The sequence below is a fragment of the Anopheles gambiae genome, chromosome 3 (assembly GCF_943734735.2).
Source record: "Anopheles gambiae chromosome 3, idAnoGambNW_F1_1, whole genome shotgun sequence".
Taxonomy (NCBI): domain Eukaryota; kingdom Metazoa; phylum Arthropoda; class Insecta; order Diptera; family Culicidae; genus Anopheles; species Anopheles gambiae.
In genome coordinates, this window is record NC_064602.1 from 35,897,137 (window position 1) to 35,920,059 (window position 22,923).

At 51.6% G+C, this 22,923-nt stretch overlaps 2 protein-coding genes across 8 annotated transcripts in view; one reads left to right on the plus strand and one right to left on the minus strand.

Moving 5' to 3' along the window:
* LOC1271352 (muscle-specific protein 300 kDa) overlaps positions 1-22,923 on the minus strand; it is an 85,138-nt gene that overhangs the window by 37,971 nt on the left and 24,244 nt on the right. For all 7 annotated transcript variants that reach the window (XM_061656727.1, XM_061656731.1, XM_061656728.1 and 4 more), the window contains 4 exons: positions 9,682-22,914; positions 9,188-9,341; positions 4,716-9,049; positions 348-653 (listed from right to left, as the gene is read on the minus strand). In XM_061656727.1, the coding sequence (XP_061512711.1) occupies positions 348-653; positions 4,716-9,049; positions 9,188-9,341; positions 9,682-22,914 (18,027 nt within the window). The remainder of the gene's footprint in view (positions 1-347; positions 654-4,715; positions 9,050-9,187; positions 9,342-9,681; positions 22,915-22,923) is intronic.
* On the plus strand, positions 3,820-4,714 carry LOC133393196 (serine/arginine repetitive matrix protein 2-like). Its single transcript, XM_061656770.1, has 2 exons — positions 3,820-3,937; positions 4,001-4,714. The coding sequence occupies exons 1-2, from the start codon at positions 3,892-3,894 to the stop codon at positions 4,588-4,590; spliced, it is 636 nt and encodes a 211-aa protein (XP_061512754.1). The 5' UTR covers positions 3,820-3,891; the 3' UTR covers positions 4,591-4,714.

Genomic DNA, 22,923 nt, shown 5'->3' on the forward strand with positions numbered 1-22,923 from the left:
ACAAACGCTGACGTCACTGTCAATGTCGCAGCAAGCTCGTGCTTCCCGGTGGAGACGCCCGGTATGTCAAACCATGATCGACATCCTCATCGTGAAGCGAGAAGGGGTTGTAGGAGAGAAAGTCGTTTAATTCAAAATTAGCTAAAATCACACCGCATGAAGATGACCAATATTCTGTTCCATTTCTCGCACCCGTCCCAACATTCGTAGCAAGTAGTCCTATTTTTAGTGGAGTAGGAGTAAAATTCGCACATCCCCGGTAGATCGGTACATCATCATCACTTACTCGACGGGTAGACAAGCGCTGTTGCGAAATATGATCTCCAGACGCGCAATCGCTCACTTACCTCCACAATGTGCTTCTTCGCCTCGGTTTGATCGCGCGAGTGGACCACCAAATCCAATCCTCGGTCCTTCTCGAGCAGCAGGTTCGACTTCACCTCCAGCTCCTGCAGGATGCTTTCCAGCTGGTCCCACTGCTGCTGTAGCTGGACGAGATTTTCGCGCAACGTTTCCAGCAGCGACGTGTTGGCGGCCCACTGCCGATTCGCGTCCCCGGTCTCCTTCTGCACCCGGTCCCGATTGTACTGATCCGCGCGGTTCACTATCTGCTGCGATAGTTCGTTCAGGATATCGAGCTCGTTCTGCTGCACCTATTTTCGGTGATAAGAAATGTATAAAAAAGATTAAAAAAGGACACTTTTTTCACATGGAACGGATAATGATCTCCAGCCACAGCACTTTCCCACTGCTTTCTACTACCTCGCCAAATGTTAATGCCCAAAAAACTTCACTCCTAGTTTGCCGTCGTCTCCGTCGACACAGAATTCGCTTGCGAATTCGATGCTGTCTTACTTAATTCGGTTCGTGTAATGAATTATTTTTAGCAGAATCGCCACCAACTGACCCACAGACGATCGCGCCTAATGCATGTGTACGGCTCTGAGCTTATCTAGCGACTCTGAGAGCGAGTTTGTGGTTGTTGGGAGAGAAGATTACTCATTTCGTGCTTTGCTCGTTCGGCGAGAGAAGCCGAGAATGGTTGAAGGGTTTAAATCCGAGCTGTGATTTTAAGTGTATGGTGTCATACAACAATAAACATGCTTCTTTAAACGCCCGCAACACGTGAATGGATGGGGCTCATCTTTTAGTTTCGTGATCTTTCTTTGTGTTTTTGAACACTCCATGTTTGATGATGTTTCACACGCATATGGAAGCGATGAATGAAAAAACCCTTTTCTTGTTTGATGCCATCAAATCTCTCTGAGAGGTCAAAACAACCTGCTGGATCTCTGCTTCTCTTCCGCAATCTTATACACACTTTGAGTAAGCTTCTCATTGGAGCTCATCTTCCATGTTTTGCCACATCTTACTAACAAAACAACCAACACTAAACGGTTTTCGTGGTCTCACCTCTCAGCTCATTCTCTCGGGTTTGTTTCGCTTAACTCTTTCTCTGCTCAATCTAACAAATAAAACCGGCCCCTCGAGAGTCTTCGGCTGAGCGCCACGAGAGCGCTAACAACCGCGTGCGCCGTGGCGCATGCAAACACCACGATCTGCGCCAAAAAATGCCATCATCGAATATAAATATCGTCCCACGGCTGAACGCGCTCGACCATTTCACGTCCACTGTTTGCAGCTAGCGTTTGGTCAACTTCCCTCACGAAAAAGAAGAATGAAAAAAAAACATGAAGAACCTGTCAGTGACGGGGTATCGTGTGATCAATATTTACTTGTACAACCCTGCTTCTTCTGCTGTGGCGAGACACACGCAACCCGAGCATGAATTAGAGGCAGTTTCTTTATTTTTAGGCACCCCTCTAACCCTAACTGCTTGCTGCAGCAGCAGCCTTTCTACTACTCTGCGCGTGCGAAATCGATATGACATCAGCATCAGGTGTCCAACTTCAACTGATCCTATGCTGAGGTCATTCATACGCCCTAACTGATTCGGATGGAGCCATTAACACCTTTCGAAAAAGAATCTTGCTGCAATATGGGCTGCAATTTCATACCCTCATTTTTGGCCCATTTTGTTTGCAGGCGGGGCGACTCTTGTGGAAGATGTAAAAGCGCCTAACGATCCCCAGCTCGTCCATCAGCACACACACTCAACGTGACGTACTCACGTGACTGAAGGAAAACGAAAGTCTTGCACCGCTCTTTTGATGCGGCTTGCCGTGTGCGCAACGTTGGCCAAGTGCCAACTCGGCACAGCACAGAAAACAAACGCCCGAAATGTCAGTAGAAAATTGGGGTGCCAGGTCTAAGATGGCGCCCCGATTTGTCGTGCTAATTTTCAGCAAGCAACGAACTCGATGGTGCCGCGGTGAGGGCAACAGTGGATCATTCTTGCTAGTTATAAATAAGTATTTGTCACCGCATACCGCTTACACTGTCTGTGTCCGCCCGTTCCTCCCGCGTATCCCGTCCATTTGCGGGCGACTCAAATTGACCGATCGTCTTTACTACTGCCAGACGGTTGTTCCGGCTGATTGTATGTCACAATATTTTGTTGTGCCGTCAACCAGCTACAGACGGGCGTGCCTTCGCACGTACAGCTGGTATCGAGAGTCGCTGAAGGTCAGACGCTTTCGGGAAATTGGTAGACTGCGGAAGAAGCCACCCCGTACGCAAACCGAACGCATGACCTCTAGCGCCATCAGGCTGATTAGCCGTTACTAATCGATCAAGGCAAGTTATTTTGGTATCCCTGTGGTGGTCTTTTGTTGATATGAGTATATTTAAGCCCTGTGTTTGTATGTAGAATGTAAGTCAGTAAGTCAGATAACAATATTTGATCTGCGTTATCATGAAAAGCCGGTCCGATAGCATTCCTTTAAAAAAAAGTTAAAAGACATTCAACCACACTTTATCAAGGGGTGTTATCTAAGGTAAAAATCTGATTCATTCTGGTTTACGATCGGTGTCGTCATCTTAAATTATCTTGATAACACACTATCATCAAACCAGTGAGACAATTCCTTCGTGGAGAGAAACGCTTTTGTTTTTAAATACCTTTATCAACACAGCGTTGACTGTGCTTCTTCTTTCACTGTCACCAGCGTGTGGTGAAGCCGTTTTTTATTCAAATTCCCTTGTGGCAAAAGTAAAAAACCTGTTTTGTGCAGCCGTTTGGAGGAAGATTCTTCAATTCGGTTAAGCGAAGAGCGTTACCAGTTTGTCAACAATTCTCCCAAGGGCCCACGCTATTTCTTCTTCCGGAGTTGTTATGCCTAACTGGAAGTATATGCACAAACAACTCACTTCGACGCAAACAAAGCTATTAAAATCAGTCAATCTAATGAATTACTACGTTGCAAATGGACATTTTAAATCAATTAGATCGATTAAGATCACTTAGACCGTTTGATTCTTCTACCTATCCCTAACTACTATTGTTGTTTATAATTAGCATAATATCGTAAATTCCCTCCTCAAGTTCTTCGCTGTTCTTTCATAATTTTCACGATATTATCACAGTTGTGGATTTCTTTTTGTAATTCTTAACATACTTCTTCATCTCGGGGCCGTCCGGTGATCTAGTAGATGCATCGAGAAGGTTGGAATCGCTGTTACAAGGCCGGGCGGGTTCAATCCCCATCCGGATCGTGTGTCACCCACAAGCAACAACTTTACTGTTTTGGTTGGATGGTTTTTCATCTTTATGATAAGCATATTTATAAGCTGTTATTATCGATTAGCTAAGTAGAAATTCTTGAGTCAGTTCTTGAGAATGTGAACTTCGCACCGAGATGTATCAGGAAACCACTCATATTTTCTAATCAAAGCATGCAGAGGTATATTCCCATGCTTGTATTTCAAGCTTCCTACCAGCAAAGTAGGCTTCTATTCACCTATCAGCAGTAACGCAAACGGTTTTAAAAAATGATGCCGTATATTTTGAGTATTTTGCACAACTCTGGGACCCCTCGTAAGTATATTCACTTTGTTTTTGTAGAAAAATATACAAATTTAATACATCCTTGTCTCCCAGAGGATGTCATTAGCATATGTGAAAAGCTGCCACAGTTCAGTACCAGCTCAGAGATACCGGAGGGCGATCTCAAGTCCCCCACCGAAGAAGCACTCGAAGAGGCCTTAAGAATGGGCCTTATCCGGCGGAATGCAAGAAACAAAACATACACACTAGCGAACAAGTGGTTCTTGCCAGAAACGCAATCATTCCAACTGGAACTGCAAGAAATTGTCCGAAACATGCCGCAAACACTTGCCGCAGCTCTCGATCCCGCTAACCAGGATGTGCCTACCTCATCGAACCACCCAATGGACTGTATGGGACCGGGCATGACGCAACGGCGCAGTCCCGCTCAAATACGTGCCATCGCTATCTACCGCAGAATGCGTGAACAGCGCGAACGGGAAGAACGCGAAGCTGCGGCACGTTCCAGAAAACGGCGCAACTCTCGATCTCGGTCACGGTCAAGATCAGGGGCGCGCCGTACACGCCGTGCGTCTACTAGTACGAGCAGAGCGCGTCCCCCATCAAAGCGACGATCCTCGTCACGTTCACGATCACGCTCGACGGCAAGAAATCGCAGCACGAGTCGATCTCGACGACGTTAATGTGACGTTCGAAAAGTAACTCACAATTTAGAAAAATAATCCTGGTTTGGTTATTTAGGATGTACTTGGAATATTTCTGGAAATCAAATCTTTGTAAATAAATCACTCAGTACTACTTCACTCACCTGCAGCATGTTGAGCAACACGTTGATGTGATCAATACGGGCCGGCAGCGTCGGGATGGTCAGGATCGTATCGTCCAACTTGCTCTTGGCAAGCACACTGTTCACTGCACTCGAATGCTTCTTGTACGATTTCACTAGGTCACTGTTCGACAGCAGCTCGGTCTGCTGCACCGCGGCACGATGCGACACTTCACTCAACCGATTCTTCAACTGCTGCAACTCACCAAGGCACTGGTTTTGGTCCAGCTCACTCAACGAATTCCACAACCGATCGGCCTGCTCCTGGATGGCACCGTACAGAAGCGTACGAATTTCCGCTTCGCCGTGCAGGAAATCTTCCAGCTCCTTCAACGCTACCGTAATCTTCTCCTGATCGAAGCTGAACGTTTTCGTGTGCTCGAATCGTTCCTCGGCCGCCGTCAGCCACTTCTTAACACGCTCCATACTGTCACGGAGCTCCAGCCGGTACTGACGGTTCTGGGTGAGATAGGCTTCACGAGCTGTCAACTCTGCCGGAATAGTTTCCTGCAGCGCTCTCGCACGATCTACCATATCCTGCAGATCGTCGGGCAGTTTGCTGTCGCTGTGCGCCAACTTCCCAAGCAAATCTTCAATCATCTTCAGATTGATGTTCGCTTTGCCAGCCAACGCAATGTGCGCACTGTGCTGCTGGTCGGCCATCTTCAAATCCAAACCAAACAGTGGACGTGACCGGATATGCTCATCATTGTCCTTGAACCAATCCACCAATGCGAACAGATCGTTCGACAGAGTCTTGTGGTAGGCGCGCTGCTTCTGGTACTTGTCCTGCTCCAGCTCGATCGATCGTTTGATCGAACCGAGCTGCTGCTGCAGCGAATGAATCTGATCCATGATGTTGTGCCTGTCCAGATCGGTACCGTCGCTAGCGATCTGGTGACCCTTATCCGTCGCGGCCACCAGTAGACCCTCGCACTCCTCAATACTCTGCAGAATTTCACTGTACCGCATCAGCCGCTCGTCCACCGTCGGGCTAAAGTTGTCCACCGTGTTAAAGTCCGTGTTGATCTTCGCAATCAACTTCACAATGTCGTTGATCGCTCCGATAAACTGTTCCTTCAGCAGCAGCATCGCCTTCAGCCGTCGCAGCTGCTCCTCAATGCCCATGATCATCTCCTCCAGCTTGGCAGAATTTTCCCGCAGCTGGGGCAGATTGGTCAACAAGATCGTGCTCATCTCTAGCCGCTTGTCCTTCAAACTTCCCAGTATCTGCTCGTACGCCAGCAGGAAGTCTTGAATGTTTTCAATCCTGCTCGTCACCGGTCGGTTCATTTCCTTCAGTCGACCCTGCACCTGCACCAGGAACGCGGCACAGCTTTGTATCTTCGCCAGCGCGTCCTCGTACTCTACCAGATGATCTTCCAGCTTCTTACACTTCACCTTCAGCACGTTGCTGATTGCGTTCCACTTTTCGCGCATCACTTTCACCTGGTTGTTGATGTTCGTCTTGTCCAGCTCGTTCAGCGTCGGCAAGATGGCGCTCTTGTACTCTTCCGCCTCCTTCACGACACCCTTCATCACTTCACACTCACCGCACAGTTTGTCGAACTTTTGCTTCTGATCCTTCAGTATCTCGTAGCTCGTGGTGCGAATGTCCGCCGACACGATCGATTCCGCCTCGTTCAGCCAGTTCCAGACACGATCCTTACGGCCCTCGAACTCACGCCGCTTGCCGTGCTCGCGCTCCATGAACTCGATCTTCCGAGCGCAGCTCTCCACCAGCTCTTTCAGTTTGGACTCGATGTCGCCGAACTCCTGGGCCAGCTTTGCCTTGCCTTCCTCGCTGCAATCCTTCATAATTTCGCGTACCTGTTTCGATACGTCTTTGAAGGCGTTCTCTTCAAACTCCCGTATCGTCTGCGCGTGGCGCTGGCACAGCTTGATCTCCGAGTTCACGTTGCTCGACAGCAGCGGTATTTGGTCGGATATCTTGTTTACATCGTTCTGCTTCGTTTTGATCCAGGCCCGCGTAACATCCAGGTTGTTGTGCATGTTCTTACGGCACAGGATGTCCTCGACGATCTTGTCTAGCTCGGCACGCACTCGCTCACTGAGCAATCCAACGTTTTTGGTCAGCGTCTGCAGTTCCGTCTCCAGCTGTTGCTTTTCATTCGGCTCCAGATCGGACTGAATGCTCGAGAAACGCTTGCCAAGTGTATCAACGTACGACTGCTTGCCTTCAATTTCCTTCAACAGTGATCTGAACGCTTGCTGCTGATTCTCCGCCGACTTCGTATCCGATCCAAGTTGATATGGCACATCCAGCGACCCATTCTTGTCCACTACCCACTGCGATAGTTCACCAATGTCACTCCGCAGCTTGCCAAACATTTTGCTCGTCGAATCAATCACATCCAACCGACGGTTCAAACGCTTTGTGATGTCGTTATAGCGCCGATCGATCGATTTCAACTGCTCAGTTACCTGCTGTGCATCGAGATTGCTCACCAGCTCCACGATGTGATCACCATTGCGCTTGAAGTTCGCTATCATCTCACAGTCGTTCTCCAGAATGCGTTTAATGTTGGAGATCTTTTCGAGCTTCTGCTTGCAGCTAAGACCACCACCCTTTTCTACATTATCAATCTGGTTCGTGATCGCATCCAACCAGCCCTGCACGTCCTCGTAGTTCTTACGATATTTCTCTATCGCCAGCTGATCGTCCTTCTTGCGATCGATCACCTTCTTCAGACTGCCCTGCAACTTCTCGAGCTCCTCGCGCAACCGATAGTCCTGCTCGGTTTCACCCTGGAGATCATCACGCTTGACCGTGATCGTGCGTGACAGTTCGCTCATCGCACGCAGCTCCTGCTCGGCCGCTTCCGGTCTAAACTTGCACGGTTTCGAACCCCAGTCGGCGACAATCGCCTTCTGCTTCTGGATCCAGTTCTCCAGCTCAACCTTCTGCTTGTGCTGCCGTTCGCAATCATTGATCGAGGTAATCAATTCGGCAATCCACTGCTGCACATCATCAATTAGATCTTCCAGACGTGCCCGCACCATCAATTCTTTCTCGGGGATCATCTGCGAAACGTTGTCCATCGGTGAGCTCGGACGGCTAATGCTAGCGGTAGCGGCTTCGCACGCCTGCACAGCAAACATCAGACGGCTCTTCTCCACCTGCAGCTTATTGTGTATGCCTTGCGCCTTCTCGAGCTGTGACTGTCCAACGGCATAGTCCACAACCTCCAGCAAACGTTCCTCCGCCACCAGCGGTTCCGTTTCGTCCAGCTGTCGATTGATGTCGTCCAGCGTATCCTCGTACTCCTGGAACTTGTTGAGCGAGTCGTGCAGTCGGTTCTTAATCTGCACCGACGTGTTCAGCAGCGAGTTGTAGCTGTCGCGAATGTTCTTCATTTGCGTTTCGATGCGACTCTTGATGGCTGGCGCCTTCAGAATGTACCGCTCGATCTGAGACTGACCCTTCGCATTGAAATCATCGATATTGACCTGATAACGCTGAATCTCGTCCAGCAGCTTCTCGTGCTGCGCAATCTGCTCCAGCGTTTGCTCGCGATTGTAAATATACAGCGAGTTGTGGGCCATCAGCTGGAAGGATATCTGCAGCAGCCACTTCTCTATCTCCTGCAGATTCTGATAGTACGCCATCTGATCGTCCAGCTCCGTCTCTAGGTTACGAATTTGATAGGAACACTTTTCACTAAGCTTGGAGCAACGAGCCTGCAGACTTGCGACACGTTCCATCTCGGCCGAGCATTTGTTAACGTCAAAGAGGTTCGCCGCTTCCTGTTGAAGATTTTCCAGATCCGACTGTTTAAACGAGATCTCCGTCTGGATGTGCTTCAGGCGCTCGAGCAGTGTCTTCACCTCCGTCATCTCGCCGTGCGTTTCAGGCAGTGCCTCGAACACACCCTCGGTCGTGGCGAGCCATTCGTTAATGCGTCGCTTTAGCTCTTCGTACGACTCCAAACGGCTTGCCTGCGCGTTCAAGTTGTTCAGCGACGAGCTGATACCGATGATGACCGTATCGAGCGAATCGCGAATGTCCGAAATGTCCTGGAACATGGTTGTCTGTTTGTCTTCCGGATAGAGGTAGGAAGATTTGGTGAAGGAATCTTGCAACATCTCAAATAGTTTCTGCCCTTGCGGGATCGAGTTGGATAGTGACTGTAACTGTACCACCTTCTGTCTGATCACAAGCACATCATCCGCTGCCACATCGCTACAGTTCTTGATCGTAGCGTTGGCATCGTTTAGCCACTTGTTGATCTCTTCCTTGTAGTACAGGAACTCGGTATGGCTGACGAGGTTTTTCTCTAGTTTGGTGATGAATCCTGGCAAAAGGGGAAATATAACCAATGAATTTGTAAATCTTTGATCAACATCTTCAATATCACACAGATACAAAATCAAAACTATCATAGAAGGCACATATATCCCCTGAATTGTACTAAAGGACACAGGGCCATTACCTTGCACTTTTCCAAGCAATGTCGAGTAGCTCTTCTGCAGATCGACGGTACGATCGCGAACGGTCGAGCAGGCACTCTTCTCCATCAGTGCCTCGCACACGTCGTTCAACTCTTCGACGGTACTCTTTTTCGTCAGAATCAAATCCTGAATGCGCTGTGCACCGGAACAAGGGGATGGATGGGTTCGATTTCGGCAAAATCATGCAATCACGGTAGGATGAGTCGTTTCAGACACATTGAGGAACACAACACACAGAATATATCAATCGTCGGTTGATGATGGTCAACGTGCAGGTGGTTCATGGAAGAAGAGAAGAAATAAGATAACATGAATAAACCAAGAATGTTCAGCTTCTCAATCAAACTCGGCAGGGTGATAGGTTATTGAGATTAATTACCAGGTACAAGATTTGATCGAATTTTTACAAGTTAGAAAAAGTGTAAAGATTAACAACGAGATTTGAATGGCATCAAACAAGCAAACTCCTGCTTACCTTGAGCTCGCTCAGTACTGCGGCCTGATCGGCCGTTCCTTCGCTCGCACCGTATCCGTTCACCTTCACGTTGTACTCCTCCAGGAATGCGCCCAACGTTTCCGACTTGTCCAAGAAGCTGTCCCACGACGCTAGACAATCTTCCAGCGTTTGGCGGGAGCTTCGTGCCAGCTCCTCAAGCTCTTCCCAATCGGCCCGAGCTTGCAGCAGTTCCTGCTTGATCGTAGCTTGCCCCTCCTGGCCACTGATCGCGGCCAGCGAGTTGCCCATGTCGGCCGTATTATCCAGCAGTACTTTTCCATCAGCAAACGAAAGCTCGATGCCCTTCAGCTTCTCGATCCTTCCAACAATGTGCTCCTTGTCACCGTGGAAGTCGGACGACTGTTGAATCGTCTGACGCGTGGTCTTCATCCATTCGTACAGCTCTCCCAGCGCCTGCTTGAAGCGCTCGTGATTGTTGACCTGGTTCTCGAGTCGCTCGATTTCAGCTACCACCTTTGCCACGATCGCTTCGTAGTCGGTAAGGATCTTGTTGAACTCTTCCACGTCAATGTTGGCGTTGTCGGTCATTTTGGACTTGATCTTCTCGACCAGCTCATTGTAGTTGCCCGTTTCTCGCTGAATGGCACGGTACTTCTCCAGCAGCACACGCTTATCGGCAAGTTCGTTCTGCATCGTCTCGCCAGCGTCCAGCTTGCCCTGCACCTCCTCAACCCATTCGGCAACCATCCGGGACAGCTTGCCGATGTCCTCGAGTTGTGCCAGATGATTAGTGAGTCGTTGGCGCGTCTCGGTAATGTCCACCATCAGCGATTCGTACTCCGTCTTGAGGTTTTCTGTGTCTTCTTCGATCTTCGATGCTCCGCTCGTTTCCGTGCTGAGAACAATCTTCTCCTTCAGCTCAATCAGATAGCGCAGCTTATTCTGGCCCTGCTCCAACGACTGCCTAATGCCCTTAACAATGTTAAGCTTGGATTGCGTTTCCGCAACCGTGTGCGGTACGGATTCGCATTCGTTCAGCTTCTCGCGCATCCTATCCAACCAATCCTGACACTCACCGTACAGCGTGTTGTGCTGCTGATGCTCCTGGTAGTGCAGTTCGAGCCGACGCATAATCTCCTTCGCAATCGACAACAACACATTGTACTTGGTCGTGAGCTGCGTAACACCGTTACTGATACGCGTATCGGCACAGATCTCCAACAACACCTGAGCACGCATATTCAAACTATCCAGCTCGCGCTGCCAGTCGAATAGCGTCTGTAGCTTGTCCTGGAACTCCTCCAGCACGCGCTTCTTCTCCTGCAGATTGGCCTGCATCTTGTTGTACGTCTGCACCTCTTGCTCGATGCTGTCTAACCACTTCAGCGCAACACCATACTGATCGTCATACTCCGTCCAGCGCACGATACCGTTCTCCAGCGCACCGCTTATCTTCTTCAGCGCTATGCAGTAGTTGTCGAACTCCTCCTGCAAAATCGCTACCTCCTTCTCGATCGCTTCCACCTCTTCGCCTTCCACGTTGCGGCAGGCAACTTCTGCCTGTTCGAGCGCTTTTTCGAGCTTCTTCTGCCCGACCGGCACATCGTTGTCCAGTATCTTCAGTTGGGTCATCTTCGAAACGAGCGTCTCCTTGTCGCCGCGTGAATCCGAACACTTGTTCAGACACTCCTTGGCGTTGCGGATCCAGGCCGCAAATTCATTGCTAGCGTCGATGAACGCCTGATGCAGTTCCACCGTTTCCTTCTGCTTCTCGAACATCTCCTTCGCTTGCTTGCTCAGAGTTTCGTACTTGTTGGAAATCTCCGAAGCCGGTGACGTTTGACGCAGATCCGAAGCTTTGCTAGCGACGGACTGTATCATCGGCTCAAAGCTTACGATGTCCTGCACGATATCGTTCGCCTGGCGCAGATTCGCCCTTCGTTCGTTCAAACCACTGCTCAGACTGCTCGAAGTTCCACCCAGTCGGAAGCGAACGACCTTCTGCTCGCACACCTGCTGCAGTTTGCTTTCGCGATCCTGAATCCATTGCTGCAGATGGTTGTAGCTCGAGCTGTAGTCGGCCCACTGGAGGAGGTTCGTCTCAAGCTGCACCTTCGCCGTGGACATGCGCTTTACCAGCCGGTCCCAGTTCGTTTGAATGTCCTTGATCTCACCATTGATCACCTCCTTACCGTCGGATTTCGTGCTCTTTACAACCTTTTCGCCCGTGTTGACGGTGGCATTGACTAAGTTCTGGCCCTGCTCACGCTGCTGTATCAGCTCCACAATCTTCGCCAATCGTTTCTCCAAGTTGTCCTTGCTCACGCTGTCCACATTCTCGGTCGAGTAGCGAACGATTTCCTTCGCATTCTCGATCCACCCGTTCGCCTTCGTCAGGTTGTCCTTGTACTCGCGGTGCAGATCGTGATTGGTTTCAACCTTCTTCAACACATCCTTGGCCAGATTTACCTGTACCTGGTAGCGAGAGTTCAGATGGCGCAGTTGATTGCCGATGTACGTATCGAGATGGGACTGCAGCAGCGGTGCCGCAAATGCGTTGAACTTATCCATTTCTCCTTGGCCCTTCTCGAGCTTACCGATCAGCTCACGCATCTCGCGCACTTGCTTTTCCTTTTCGGCCAAATTCGAACACATCGCAAGCTTGTGGTTCTTCACCAAAATGTCGACCTGCTGCAGCCACTCGGAAAGTCGCTCGTACTCTTCCTTGTACTCGCGCAGCAAGTTGAGCGTCTTCTCGAGATCCCGCTTCTGCTTGTCGATATCCCCGAACAGTGACTCAAAGTTTGCCTTCAAGCCGTTGATGTCGCTGCGGATCGCTTCCTTGCCCTTTTCGGACGTCGAAGCCATCACGACCTCGCCCGTGTGTACGAGATGCTCGACCAGCAGCTCACCCTGCGCCTTCTTGTTCATCAGCGCATCGAGCGGTGCGATCGCACTGTCCATCGTCAGCTTATCGCTCAGAGACTGTTGCTTCACGCACGGCAGCTTCTCCCGGGCTCGGCTGATCCAATTGAACAGATCGTCGTACGCTTCCTTGTACAGCCGATGGTCACGGTACTGGTCCTCCCGATCAGTCAGTATCTTGCTAATCTTCTCCGCCAGATAGTCAAACTTGCTGAGAATTTGTTGCGCTGTCGCTGCCGCTTGTGATTGCTGTCCAGACGCGGCCATCTCGGACGTCTTCTGCTTCAACGGTTCGATTTCGATCTTTTCCAGTCGGATCTTCTCCTCCGTATTCTTAATGCGCTCCAGCTGTGCCCGCTTATCGGCCATGCTGGCCTGGAACTCAACAAATCCGCTCAGCTCGTTCTCCATCCAGTCGATGTTGCGCTTCAGATCGTTAACTTGATCCAAAAAGCCGGACCACTGGTTGATGGCTTCGTCAAGGTTCGCTCGAATATCGATCATACGCAACGCAAGCGAAGACCACTCCTCTTGCAGTGCAGCTACCGCCTTGTTAACCGCCTCATGTCCGGATGGTGTTGTACAGGCCAGTACCTGCTGGGCAAGATCCACGATCGTCTGCAGTCGGCCAGATCCATCCTCCTTGTTCACGATCATATCCTGCACCAGCTTCAGTTTGCTTTGCAGCTCCTTCTCCGACGTGCTGGACAGATCCGCACAGTAGTTCAGCTTTTCCCGCACACCGTTTAGCCAGTCGCGATGCTCGCCGATGCGCGTCTCCAGCTCTTGATGCTGGATAACGTACTGCTGCCAGCGACCGACCAGCTCCTTGATGCGGCTTGCCGTCTGCTGATACTTGACCGCCAGCTCAGATATCTGTGAGTTGCGGCTGCTCAGATAGCCCCGATAGAGCTGCTGGGCTTTCTCCGTGAAGTTGTCAATCTCGAGCTCCTTCGCCTTTACCTCACCCTGCAAGCTCTTCAGATAGTCCAGCGTGGCCTTCTTGTCGATCAGCGTCGCCTTCAGATCAACCGAATGAATCTTCGCATCGATGTCGCGCATCCAGTTCATACAATCCGTGCGGATCTTCTCGTAATCGCTCCATTCGCCCATTTTGCCGCGAATTCCGTCCATTGTGCTGTCAATGGCAGCAAGCAGACCTTCCCATTCCTGCTGCGAAATGTCAATCTGTGAGCGGATGTTAGCCTGTCCCTCGTCGCTCGTGTCTGGGATCGTTGCCTCGCCCAGTGTGCGTATCTGGTCCACCCGGTTCTGTTCTGCCGTAATAGATTTCTTCAGCTCCGTCAGTCGATCCAAATTCGTCATCAAGGATACCTGGTCGAGATCGGTTTCACCCCACAGCTCTACCGTGTTATGGTTGGCGTCGATAAAGTCCTGCGTTTCCATTACGGCCTTGCAGTACTGGCGATGGTTGTGCACGATGCGATCGTACTGATCACCGTACGTTTGAGCTTTCTCCAGACATTCCTCGTACTTACTGGTCAGCTCCGCCATACGACGTTCGATCGTTGGGTGCTGTTCCTGCATATTGTCCACCAGATCGCGCACATTGTTCAACTCTGGTCGATGGTTCTTGATATCGTTCAGAAGTTCCGCGTAAGCCTGCTGCTGAGCACACTTCTCATCGAGCGTTGGCTTCAGTATGAGACTACCACGACCCAGCTGTCCCTCAACACTGTTCAGCCACTCCTGCAGCTGATCAGCTTTCTCCATAAAGCCAGACAGCTTCGCCAGCCGACCCTCGTACGAACGGGCATAATCATTAACCTCATCAAACAACCGTTCACACTTGGCCGTCAACTCCTGGATTTCGCTACGTATCATCTGCTGGCCCTTGGACGCAGTAGTAGCGTACAGTTGCTCACCACTATCCGACACTGCATTGCACTGCACCGTCACCACATTATGCTTCGCTAGCAGCGTCTGTATCGTGCCGAGAACTGCCTGTGGATCCGCCTGTTGATTGCTGCTTTGAATGCTTTGCGCATGCTGCATACGACACCCGTCAAACACGTCTCGAATTTCGTCCAACTCTTTGTCACACTCGTCGTACCGCTGCCGGTACTGCTTGTGATCACCGTAAGCAGCCTCGCATTTCTTCGCCAGCTCCTTCACCGTACCCTCCACCGACTGGGCGCGTGCCTTCAGCTGCTGCATGTTAAACGATATCTTCGTATCACCACTACTCTGCAGCAACTCTGACGACTTGTCCAGCAGCTTATCAAACTCGAGCGCATTCTGCTTCAATCGACCTAGCAGTGTCTGATAGTACTCGTGCTGCTCCTGCTTCTCGTTCAAGCTGCTCTTCAGCGTATAGCCGCGCATGGTATCCTCCACCTCGGCCAGGAACGCACCGATCTGATCCAGATCACGCTGATAATCGTCCCACAGCTGCATACGCTTCTGCAGCTCGACTCGGGCGTCCCCAATTGAACCAATAAACTTCTCAAAGTCAGCCTTCATCTTTTGCAGATCCTGCTCCATGACCGTTTTGGCACCGTACGAAATCAGATCATTATTGTCCGTAATCAGCTTAGCGAGGTTCTTGAACTTTTCTTCCATCTTGCCGTTCGCCTGCTGCAGATCGTCGATCTTCTGGACCTTGTCCTGCACCGCTCGCTTGTTACCGGACACATCGGACAGCTGCTTCAACTCCCCGAACAGATAGTCCTGCTCGTCTAGCAACGATTTTTGCAGCTCGTTGAACTTATTGCACAGCTCAAGCGATTGCTCCAACCGACGAATCAAATCACTGCACGACTTCTTCAGCAGCTCATACCGCTCTGTAATCGACTGCACCTTTGCCGCGATGTCTTCGTTCTGGGCGTCTGCACCGAGCGAGTCGGCCTTTTCCTTCAGCGAATCGATCACGCGGCGATGGCCACTGATCTCTTGCAGTATCGCCTTGTACTTGAACAGCTTCGAGCGGATCTCTTGCGTGGAGTTCCAGCTTTGGGATTCGTTTGGCTCGATTTTGCGTTCCGTAGCGTCCAACCAGCTCAGCACTTGCTGTAGTATGTCCTGGTATGAGGACCACTGGATCGAGCGTACGTCCAGCTGCTTCTTCAGGTTGTTCAACCCGGCAATGATCTGATCCCAGCGATCCTTCAGCTCACGCACCTCCTCGCGAATCTTCTCCCGACCTTGGGTATTCGTTTCAGGCAAGACCTTTTCGCTGGCCGTCACTAGGCTGGTCAGATTGTTCTCAAATCGTTCCTTCTCAATCTCCAACTGCTGCAGCTTCGACTGGTTGGCTGCGCCGAGCTTCTCCTGTCCTAGCGTTTCCAGATCCTTCTCAACCTCGGCCAATCGAGCGACGCTCTCGTTGTACCGCTCTTGATAGTTCTTATGATCGTTGACGATGTTCTGAGCCCGGTTCGCGACCTCCTTGCTTAGAACTTGCAGCAGCTGGTAGCGATTGATCAGCTGGTTGATGTAGAACTTAATCTTCTCCACACCCGTCTTCGTAAAGAGCGCCTGTGCCATCGTCACGAAGTCGTCGATCTGCTTCTGCTTGTCCCCGATAGCTTCCTGGTTCTTGCGGAACACCTCCAGCTGCTGCTGTTTGCGCTCGAGCGAATCGTATAGCTGCTGCTCGCGGAAAATGCCTTCCATCGAGCGGCACCACTTCGTAAGCGCGTCCAGATCCTGATCGAACTGACTCCATCCGGTCAGCGATTTGCGCTGGCTACCGATCAACTCCTCAATCTGTCCATACAAACTAGCCAGCTCGTTACGCAACTCGCCGATCTCCTTTTCGACCGTACCAATACCCGCCGCCGATGTGCTTTCCTTCATCGCCTCAAAGCACTGTACCAGGGCGTTGAGCAGTTCATCGCCCTTCGCCTTGCCAAGCTTCAGATTGCTGAGCGCTTCGATGCGTTTGTTGATCTCACCCTTCTCGCCGCCCGTTTCCTCGCAGCAAAACACCTTATCCTTCTCCTCGTTGATCCAGCTGCGCAGCTTGCTGGCGGCAGTCACGTAGCTCTGGTGTGCTTGTACGCAAGCGTTCAGGTTGTCCAACAGTTCGCCCGACTTGCGCACGATGCCCTGATACGTGTCCTTGATCGATACGACACAGCTCTGCAGATGCTGATCCTTCGTCAGAGTAAGCAGCTGCTGTGCCTTGGCACAAACTGACTCGACCAGTCCGACCTGGGATAAAATCTCCTGGTGCATTAGCTTGTGGTTCTGGTACTGGGTACGCTTGTCCTGGATGTTAGCCTTCAGCTCGGCATTCACTTCCATCGACTTTTCAATGTCCTTCAACCACTTGGATAGCTGCTCCTGCTGCAGTGAAAACTCTCCAAACTGAAGAATACATTGATCCAACCGCTGAGTTACCGTGTTCAGCTCGTCCGAGAATCGATCCCAAAGATCCCGGATAGCACCCAGCTTCTGGCGAATCAGCTCACGACCCTCGGGACTGGTGTACGAGTACAGCTTCTCACCCCGATTGATCAGATCTTCGTACGGGCTACTATCATCGAGCCGTTTGTAGGCGATCTCCTTCAGCCGGAGCTGACGCTCCTGCAGCACGCTCAGATCACCCACCAGCACCCGGAACTCTTCCAGTCCCTCGAGATTCTTACGCAACAGGGCCTCAAACTCGTCGTACGCCTGGTTGAAATCGCTCTGATCGTTCAGGGTAGACTCGGCTTTCGAAATCGCTTCCGCACACAGTCCTGCGACAATGCGATACTCGTTCTGCAGCTGGCCCACCTTACCGCTCACATCAAACTTTGATTTGACCTGGTGGCTTTCTTCCAGGATGCCGCTCACCGTCACACCGTAGCTCTGGATGGCGTCACGCAGTTTCTTCAACGACTCCAAGCACTGTTGTTTCGCGTCGAGTGGTCCCTGTGCGGTGGCATCTCTGATTTCGGCCTTCTTGCTCGCCAACCAAACCAGCGCTCCCTCCAGTCGAGCGTTGAAAGCGTCCAGCTGTTTCAGTGACTCAGCCGAACGAGCCTTGAACGCACGGCACTTGTCGAAGAACGTCGTCCACTGGCGTTTACCATCTTCGAACGCACGCAGCAACTCCGAATGACCGTTCTCGTGCGTCTGTGCCATCACAACAGCAAACTGCTTGTAACACTCGTTCACATCATCCAGCGCCGGCTCCTCCTCCGTCAGCACCGTGTCAACGAGAATGAGGTATTCCTCCAACTTGGCCTTGGTAAGATCACCGTCACTGAACATCTCCTCCGTCTGGGACTGTAGCTTCAGCAGCCAATCGCGCGACTTCTCCAGCATAGCGTTGTACTGCTCGTGCGACTTGATCGCTTGCTCAAGCAGTGCCACCTTACGATCGAGCTCCTCCCGCAGCGCACCATAGTTCTGGCGCGTTTCTTCAATCTGTCCGAGCGAGCTTCGATCCGGTAGGGCCATCACCTTCTTCTGAATCTGGTCCAGATTCGTCTCGTGCACCGTGATGTCTTTCTGCATGTTCTTGCCACTATACAGGGCGCTCTTCTTCTCTGGCAACGTGGCATATCGGTCACTCAAACCAGACGTGATCTTGCCCCGCAGCTCCGCCAGCCAATTGTTGAGCTGGTTGTGACTTTCGTCGATCGACTTTTTCTTTATCAGATCGGCTTCGATGCGCTTAATGCCACCACTAACCTCCTCAAGTAGGGCGTTGTAGTCACCACGCAGGCGCTTCATCTCATCACGAATGCTCTCGCGACACTCAACGCTAACCTCGGCGTAAAGATTTTCGCCCAACGAGCATGTTTCGTTCAGCGCACTATCCTTGGACAGAATTTCAGCTCGCAGCGCCTTGGCAGCTTCGTACTCACGATCAGACAGGGCCTGTACTTGTGCCTCCGCTCCCAGGTTTTGTGCATGCTTTTTGTTCTGCATCTCGCGCAGCCAGTGACGAATCTTATCAACCGCTTCCCGGAACTGGACATCTTTCAACCGTACGTCCTCCAGTCGGTCGAGCAGCTGAGCGAAGTACTTACTGAACGTGTGGTACTTGTTCTGGAGATGATGCACCAACACCAGTGCTCGTGATTCTGGATTGACCTCATTCAGCTGATTGCCAACCGACTGCAGCTGATCCATCTTCACTTTGAACTCCTCTAGAGTTGCACGTGCCTCGCCAACTTCCTTTGATTTCTCGCCTAAACTAGCCAAATCGATCAACAGCACCGTTTCCATGCGATTGCGCGTTTCCAGATCCTTCAGGAAGTGGATGACCTCTTCCGAGATACCTTCGTAGCTTAGCCACAGGGCAATGTTGTCCGTCAGTTGTTTCTCCGTCTCCTGGAAGGCACGCTTCAACGATTCGAGCTGCTTGCTAACTTCCTGCGTTTCGTCCGACATGTTGCTAACCTTCGCCGGTGTGAACAGCTCCACTACAGCACCGGTAAGTGATCGTTCGACCTCACCCAGAATACGTTCGCAGTCCTCGGTACTGGTGCGTACATCGTTCAGCGTGGTACGCTTCACCTCCAGCTGGTACTTGTCGCTCGTCGGCTCCGGTGCGCACCAGTTCAGCTTTTCACTCTGCGCCCCAATCATTCGCGTCAGTGCACCGAGCTTGTCCTTGAACGACTTCTCCACACCCTTGGTAAGCTTCGTCTCCACCTCGTTCAAGCTGTTCATCACCAGCCCGAAACGCTGGTCGAGATTCTGGATCTCCTTTCCTACGGTAGACGCCTCCTTGATGCCCTGATCGTACTTTGCTTCCATCGCGGCGAACTCATTCTTCAGATCGGTGATTTCCTCTCCGACTCGGTTCAACTTGCGGCGTAACTCACGACATCCAGCGAGATGTACCAGCTGCTTGCCACTGTCCAGCGTCATATCATCACAGCCCACGATCTCCTCCCGTATGCTGTAGATGCGCTCTATGATGCCCTTGATCGAAAGTTTCAATCGACGCTCGTCAGCAGTATACTCGGACATTCGGTTGTTCAAACGACCCACTGTTTCTTCGATCGCGGCAAACCCATCGTCCAGTTGCATCGACATGCTGTGCAGATCTTTCGGCTGGCTGCCACCATTCATTTTCTTAAACTCCTGTAACAATCCTTCCAGCGTTTCTTTGAACGCTTGCTGGGCAGGGAGCTCAGAACGGTAGGTCACAATTTTGCTCTCGATCTCACCGGGATTTTCGAGCACGCGTGACAGCTGATCGCGCTTGGACTGCAGCCACTCGTCCAGATCTTGGTACAGCTCTTCCGCCTGCTTGTACAGGGCCACCTTCTGGTCGAGCACGCTCGAGTTGTCGATCAAGCGTTCCAGATTCGCCTTGAACTGCTCATTGTTGTGACGAATGATGTCCAGGATGTTGTCGCAATCGGTCGGATTGTAGGCACGGAAGGTTTTTGCCAACTCATTTCCCTTGCCCGCTACCACATCGAGGCTTCGCTTCACCTTTTTCGTCATCGTCTCGGACGCTTTCTTCAGCTGATCCAGAGCCTGCTGAAGGGCGGGCTTGCTGTCAAAGTTCAGCACCGTAGCGTTGTTGAGCGCCTCAATCTGCTTCAGCTCGTTGGCAAAGCTCATGTTGTACTTGTTGAAGTCGGCATACAAATCGCTTGTGGTAGAGAAGGCGCGAAGTGTTTCGTCGGACTCTTGTTGCAAATCGGTGACCTTCTTGTCGAGCTTGCTCAGCTCTTCCTGTACTGCAATTCCAGTATCAACGACGTCCTGCTTCAGCAACAAGTTGCCTTCGTACTGCACCTGTGCCTTGGCACTGCACAGTTCACTGATCTTCTCGTTCAGAGTGGACAAATCCTCCATACCATCGTCGAGCGTAGACAACCGAGCGGCTTGTACGATACCCTTCAGCATCTCCTCAATTCCACGGAGCGAATCCGTCAGATCCTTCTGCGACTGGTGGAATTTAGTGACGCGATCTTTCGTATTTTCGACCTCCTTTAGCTTACCATCCACCTGCGACCGAATGCTCGAAAGCTTATGATCCAGATCCGCAATCATCGTAATCGCACTGACCGGCTTGTGGGCTTTATCGTGGAACGAAATGCACGGCTCCTGCTCCATTGCAAGGGACAAACGGCGCCAGTTTTCTAATCCCGTACCCACTTCCTGGATGCGCCGATTCGCATCGTTCAGCTGCTCCTCGCTCGACACATCGTACTTGATCATACTCTCCCGCAGATACGCCAGCTGGTCCTTCGTCGTATTGTGCCACTGCAAAAACGCAAGCCACTTCTGCAAAAAGTCCCTCATCTGCAGCAGGCTCGATTCCAGGTTCTGGTAGTTGCTAGCCAGCGAGCTGTACGTTTCGTTCAGCAGCTGGTTCTCCATCGGATTGTTCGTCAGGCTCCGCTGCTTGACCTGCGCGTAGATGTGGTTGAACGTGTTGCGCTTGTCCGCGTGCTGCTGAACCAGATACTGCACGTTTTGTGCCGCCAGCTCGATCTCATCCACCGCCGTGTTCTCCAGCTCGCTAATGCTTGTCCTTATCTGATCCATCCAGTTGCTAAAGTCCGTCATCTGGGTGTTAAAGCTCTGCTGCTCCACAATGCACTCGTAGTTGGAGTTAATCTGAGCCCGCGCATCATCACTCAGCCGGGTTAGCCGATCCTTGGCCGACTTCAGCTTGTCGCGCACCCCATTCACACCGTCCTCCGACAGGCTGTGGTTGATCTGATCGAACATGTGGACGAGCGCGATCAGCTTCGCCTGCTGCTCGGAGATTTCGTTGCTGAACAGCTTCAACGATTTGATTTTCGTTTCCAGCACATCGATGGGCAGGCCTGGAGCATGAACAGTGACTAATTCACCCATCCGTACCTCGGCCCGCTCAATGAAGTGGTTCAGCTTCTCCAGATCTCCATCCAGCAGGGCCCAGTTCGTCACGAGCTTGCCGGTTTTGTTCAGCAAATGCTGCACGTTCTCGTAGATGCTCGAAACGATCATGTAGTACCGATCCGTTTCCTCCGACGGTTTCACGCCGTACCGGATGTTCTGTGAGCTCTTGATCACGTTCTGCAGCTCGTCCATCTTGCCCTCGCACTGCTCGTTAAACGTTTCCAAGCGGCCCTGGTAGGCGCGTGCTTCCGGCAGGGTCGAAGGCCGAATTTGCTCCAGCTCCGGCGCAAGCTTGGCCCGCTCGACCCACTCCTTCAGGCTGTCCATGTCGCGGGTATAACTCTTCCACGTCTCAAAGTCTTCGCCGACCAGCGCCTTCTCGCTGTCCACCATACGGTGCAGCTCGGTGAAGGTGCCCTGCAGATGAACGACCTCCGCCTTTAGGCGCTTCATCTCGCTTAGGTTGCCTTCCTTCGATGCGAGATCGGCAGCGCTTGCGTTTAGTACGTCCAGCTGACGAATCTTCTCGCCCAAGACACCTTCGAGCTGTTTCGCCTTCAGCACTCGATCTTCGGCACTGATTTGTGGCTGCTTGATCGCAGCTACCATCTTGGGGTACACGTTGTTGGCCCAGCTCTTCAGACTGTCCAGTCGCTGCTTGTACTCGTTCCACTTGTCGCTGTAGTCTTCAAGGTAGACGACACGCTGCTCCACGTAGTCGACCGTGTTGTCAACCCGCTTGCCCAGATCGGTCACTTCCTTCTCGATCACTTGTCGCGTCGTCGGCGGAAGTGAGATGCCCAAATCACGGCACAAATCGTTCAGCTGCAGCAGTGATTTGGAGGACGCCTGCTTCAAGTTCAATGCCAGCTGGCGCTTCATCTCCAGATCCTGCGTGACGCTTTTCGGGTCCGTCTGCAACGGCGTGACCGAGCGCAGTTCCATCTCAGCCGTGTTCAGCAGGCCAACGATCTGTCCCTTCTGCTCGTTGTAATCGCCCCAAACTTTCTGGATCGCCTTTAACGCGCGTACCTTCTCAGCTGCTTCGTTGTACGTATCGTTCCAGCCTGTCTCCAGGCGACGAATCTCACCCGCGATGAACTGCGGTGCGCTTGGGTTTTTGCTCAGATCTTTGCCCCGCTGCAGCATCTTCATGATGTGCGCTCGCTGATTGTCCAGCTCCTTGATCGAGTACTGCTGCTCTTCGATCATCTCGTTCACGCGCTTGTAGCTTTCTGGCGGCGGTACACTGCGAGCCTGCGACTTGATGCGATCGAGCAAGTCGCATATCTCCTGTGCCTCCCGGCGGTACGTGTAGCACTTGGCAAACACCTCCGTCTTGGTCATGGTGGTTTCGATCGTCGGTATGAGCGTTTTGTAGCGAGCAATCAGCTTCTCGATCTTTTCCTGCTCGATCGTGGCCTGCTCTTCGTTGGTGTGGCTCAGCAAAAAGTCCAACGTTTTCACCAGCCATTTCATGTCTTCACGCTTTGCATCGGCCTCAAAGCAGATGTTCTGAGGGAT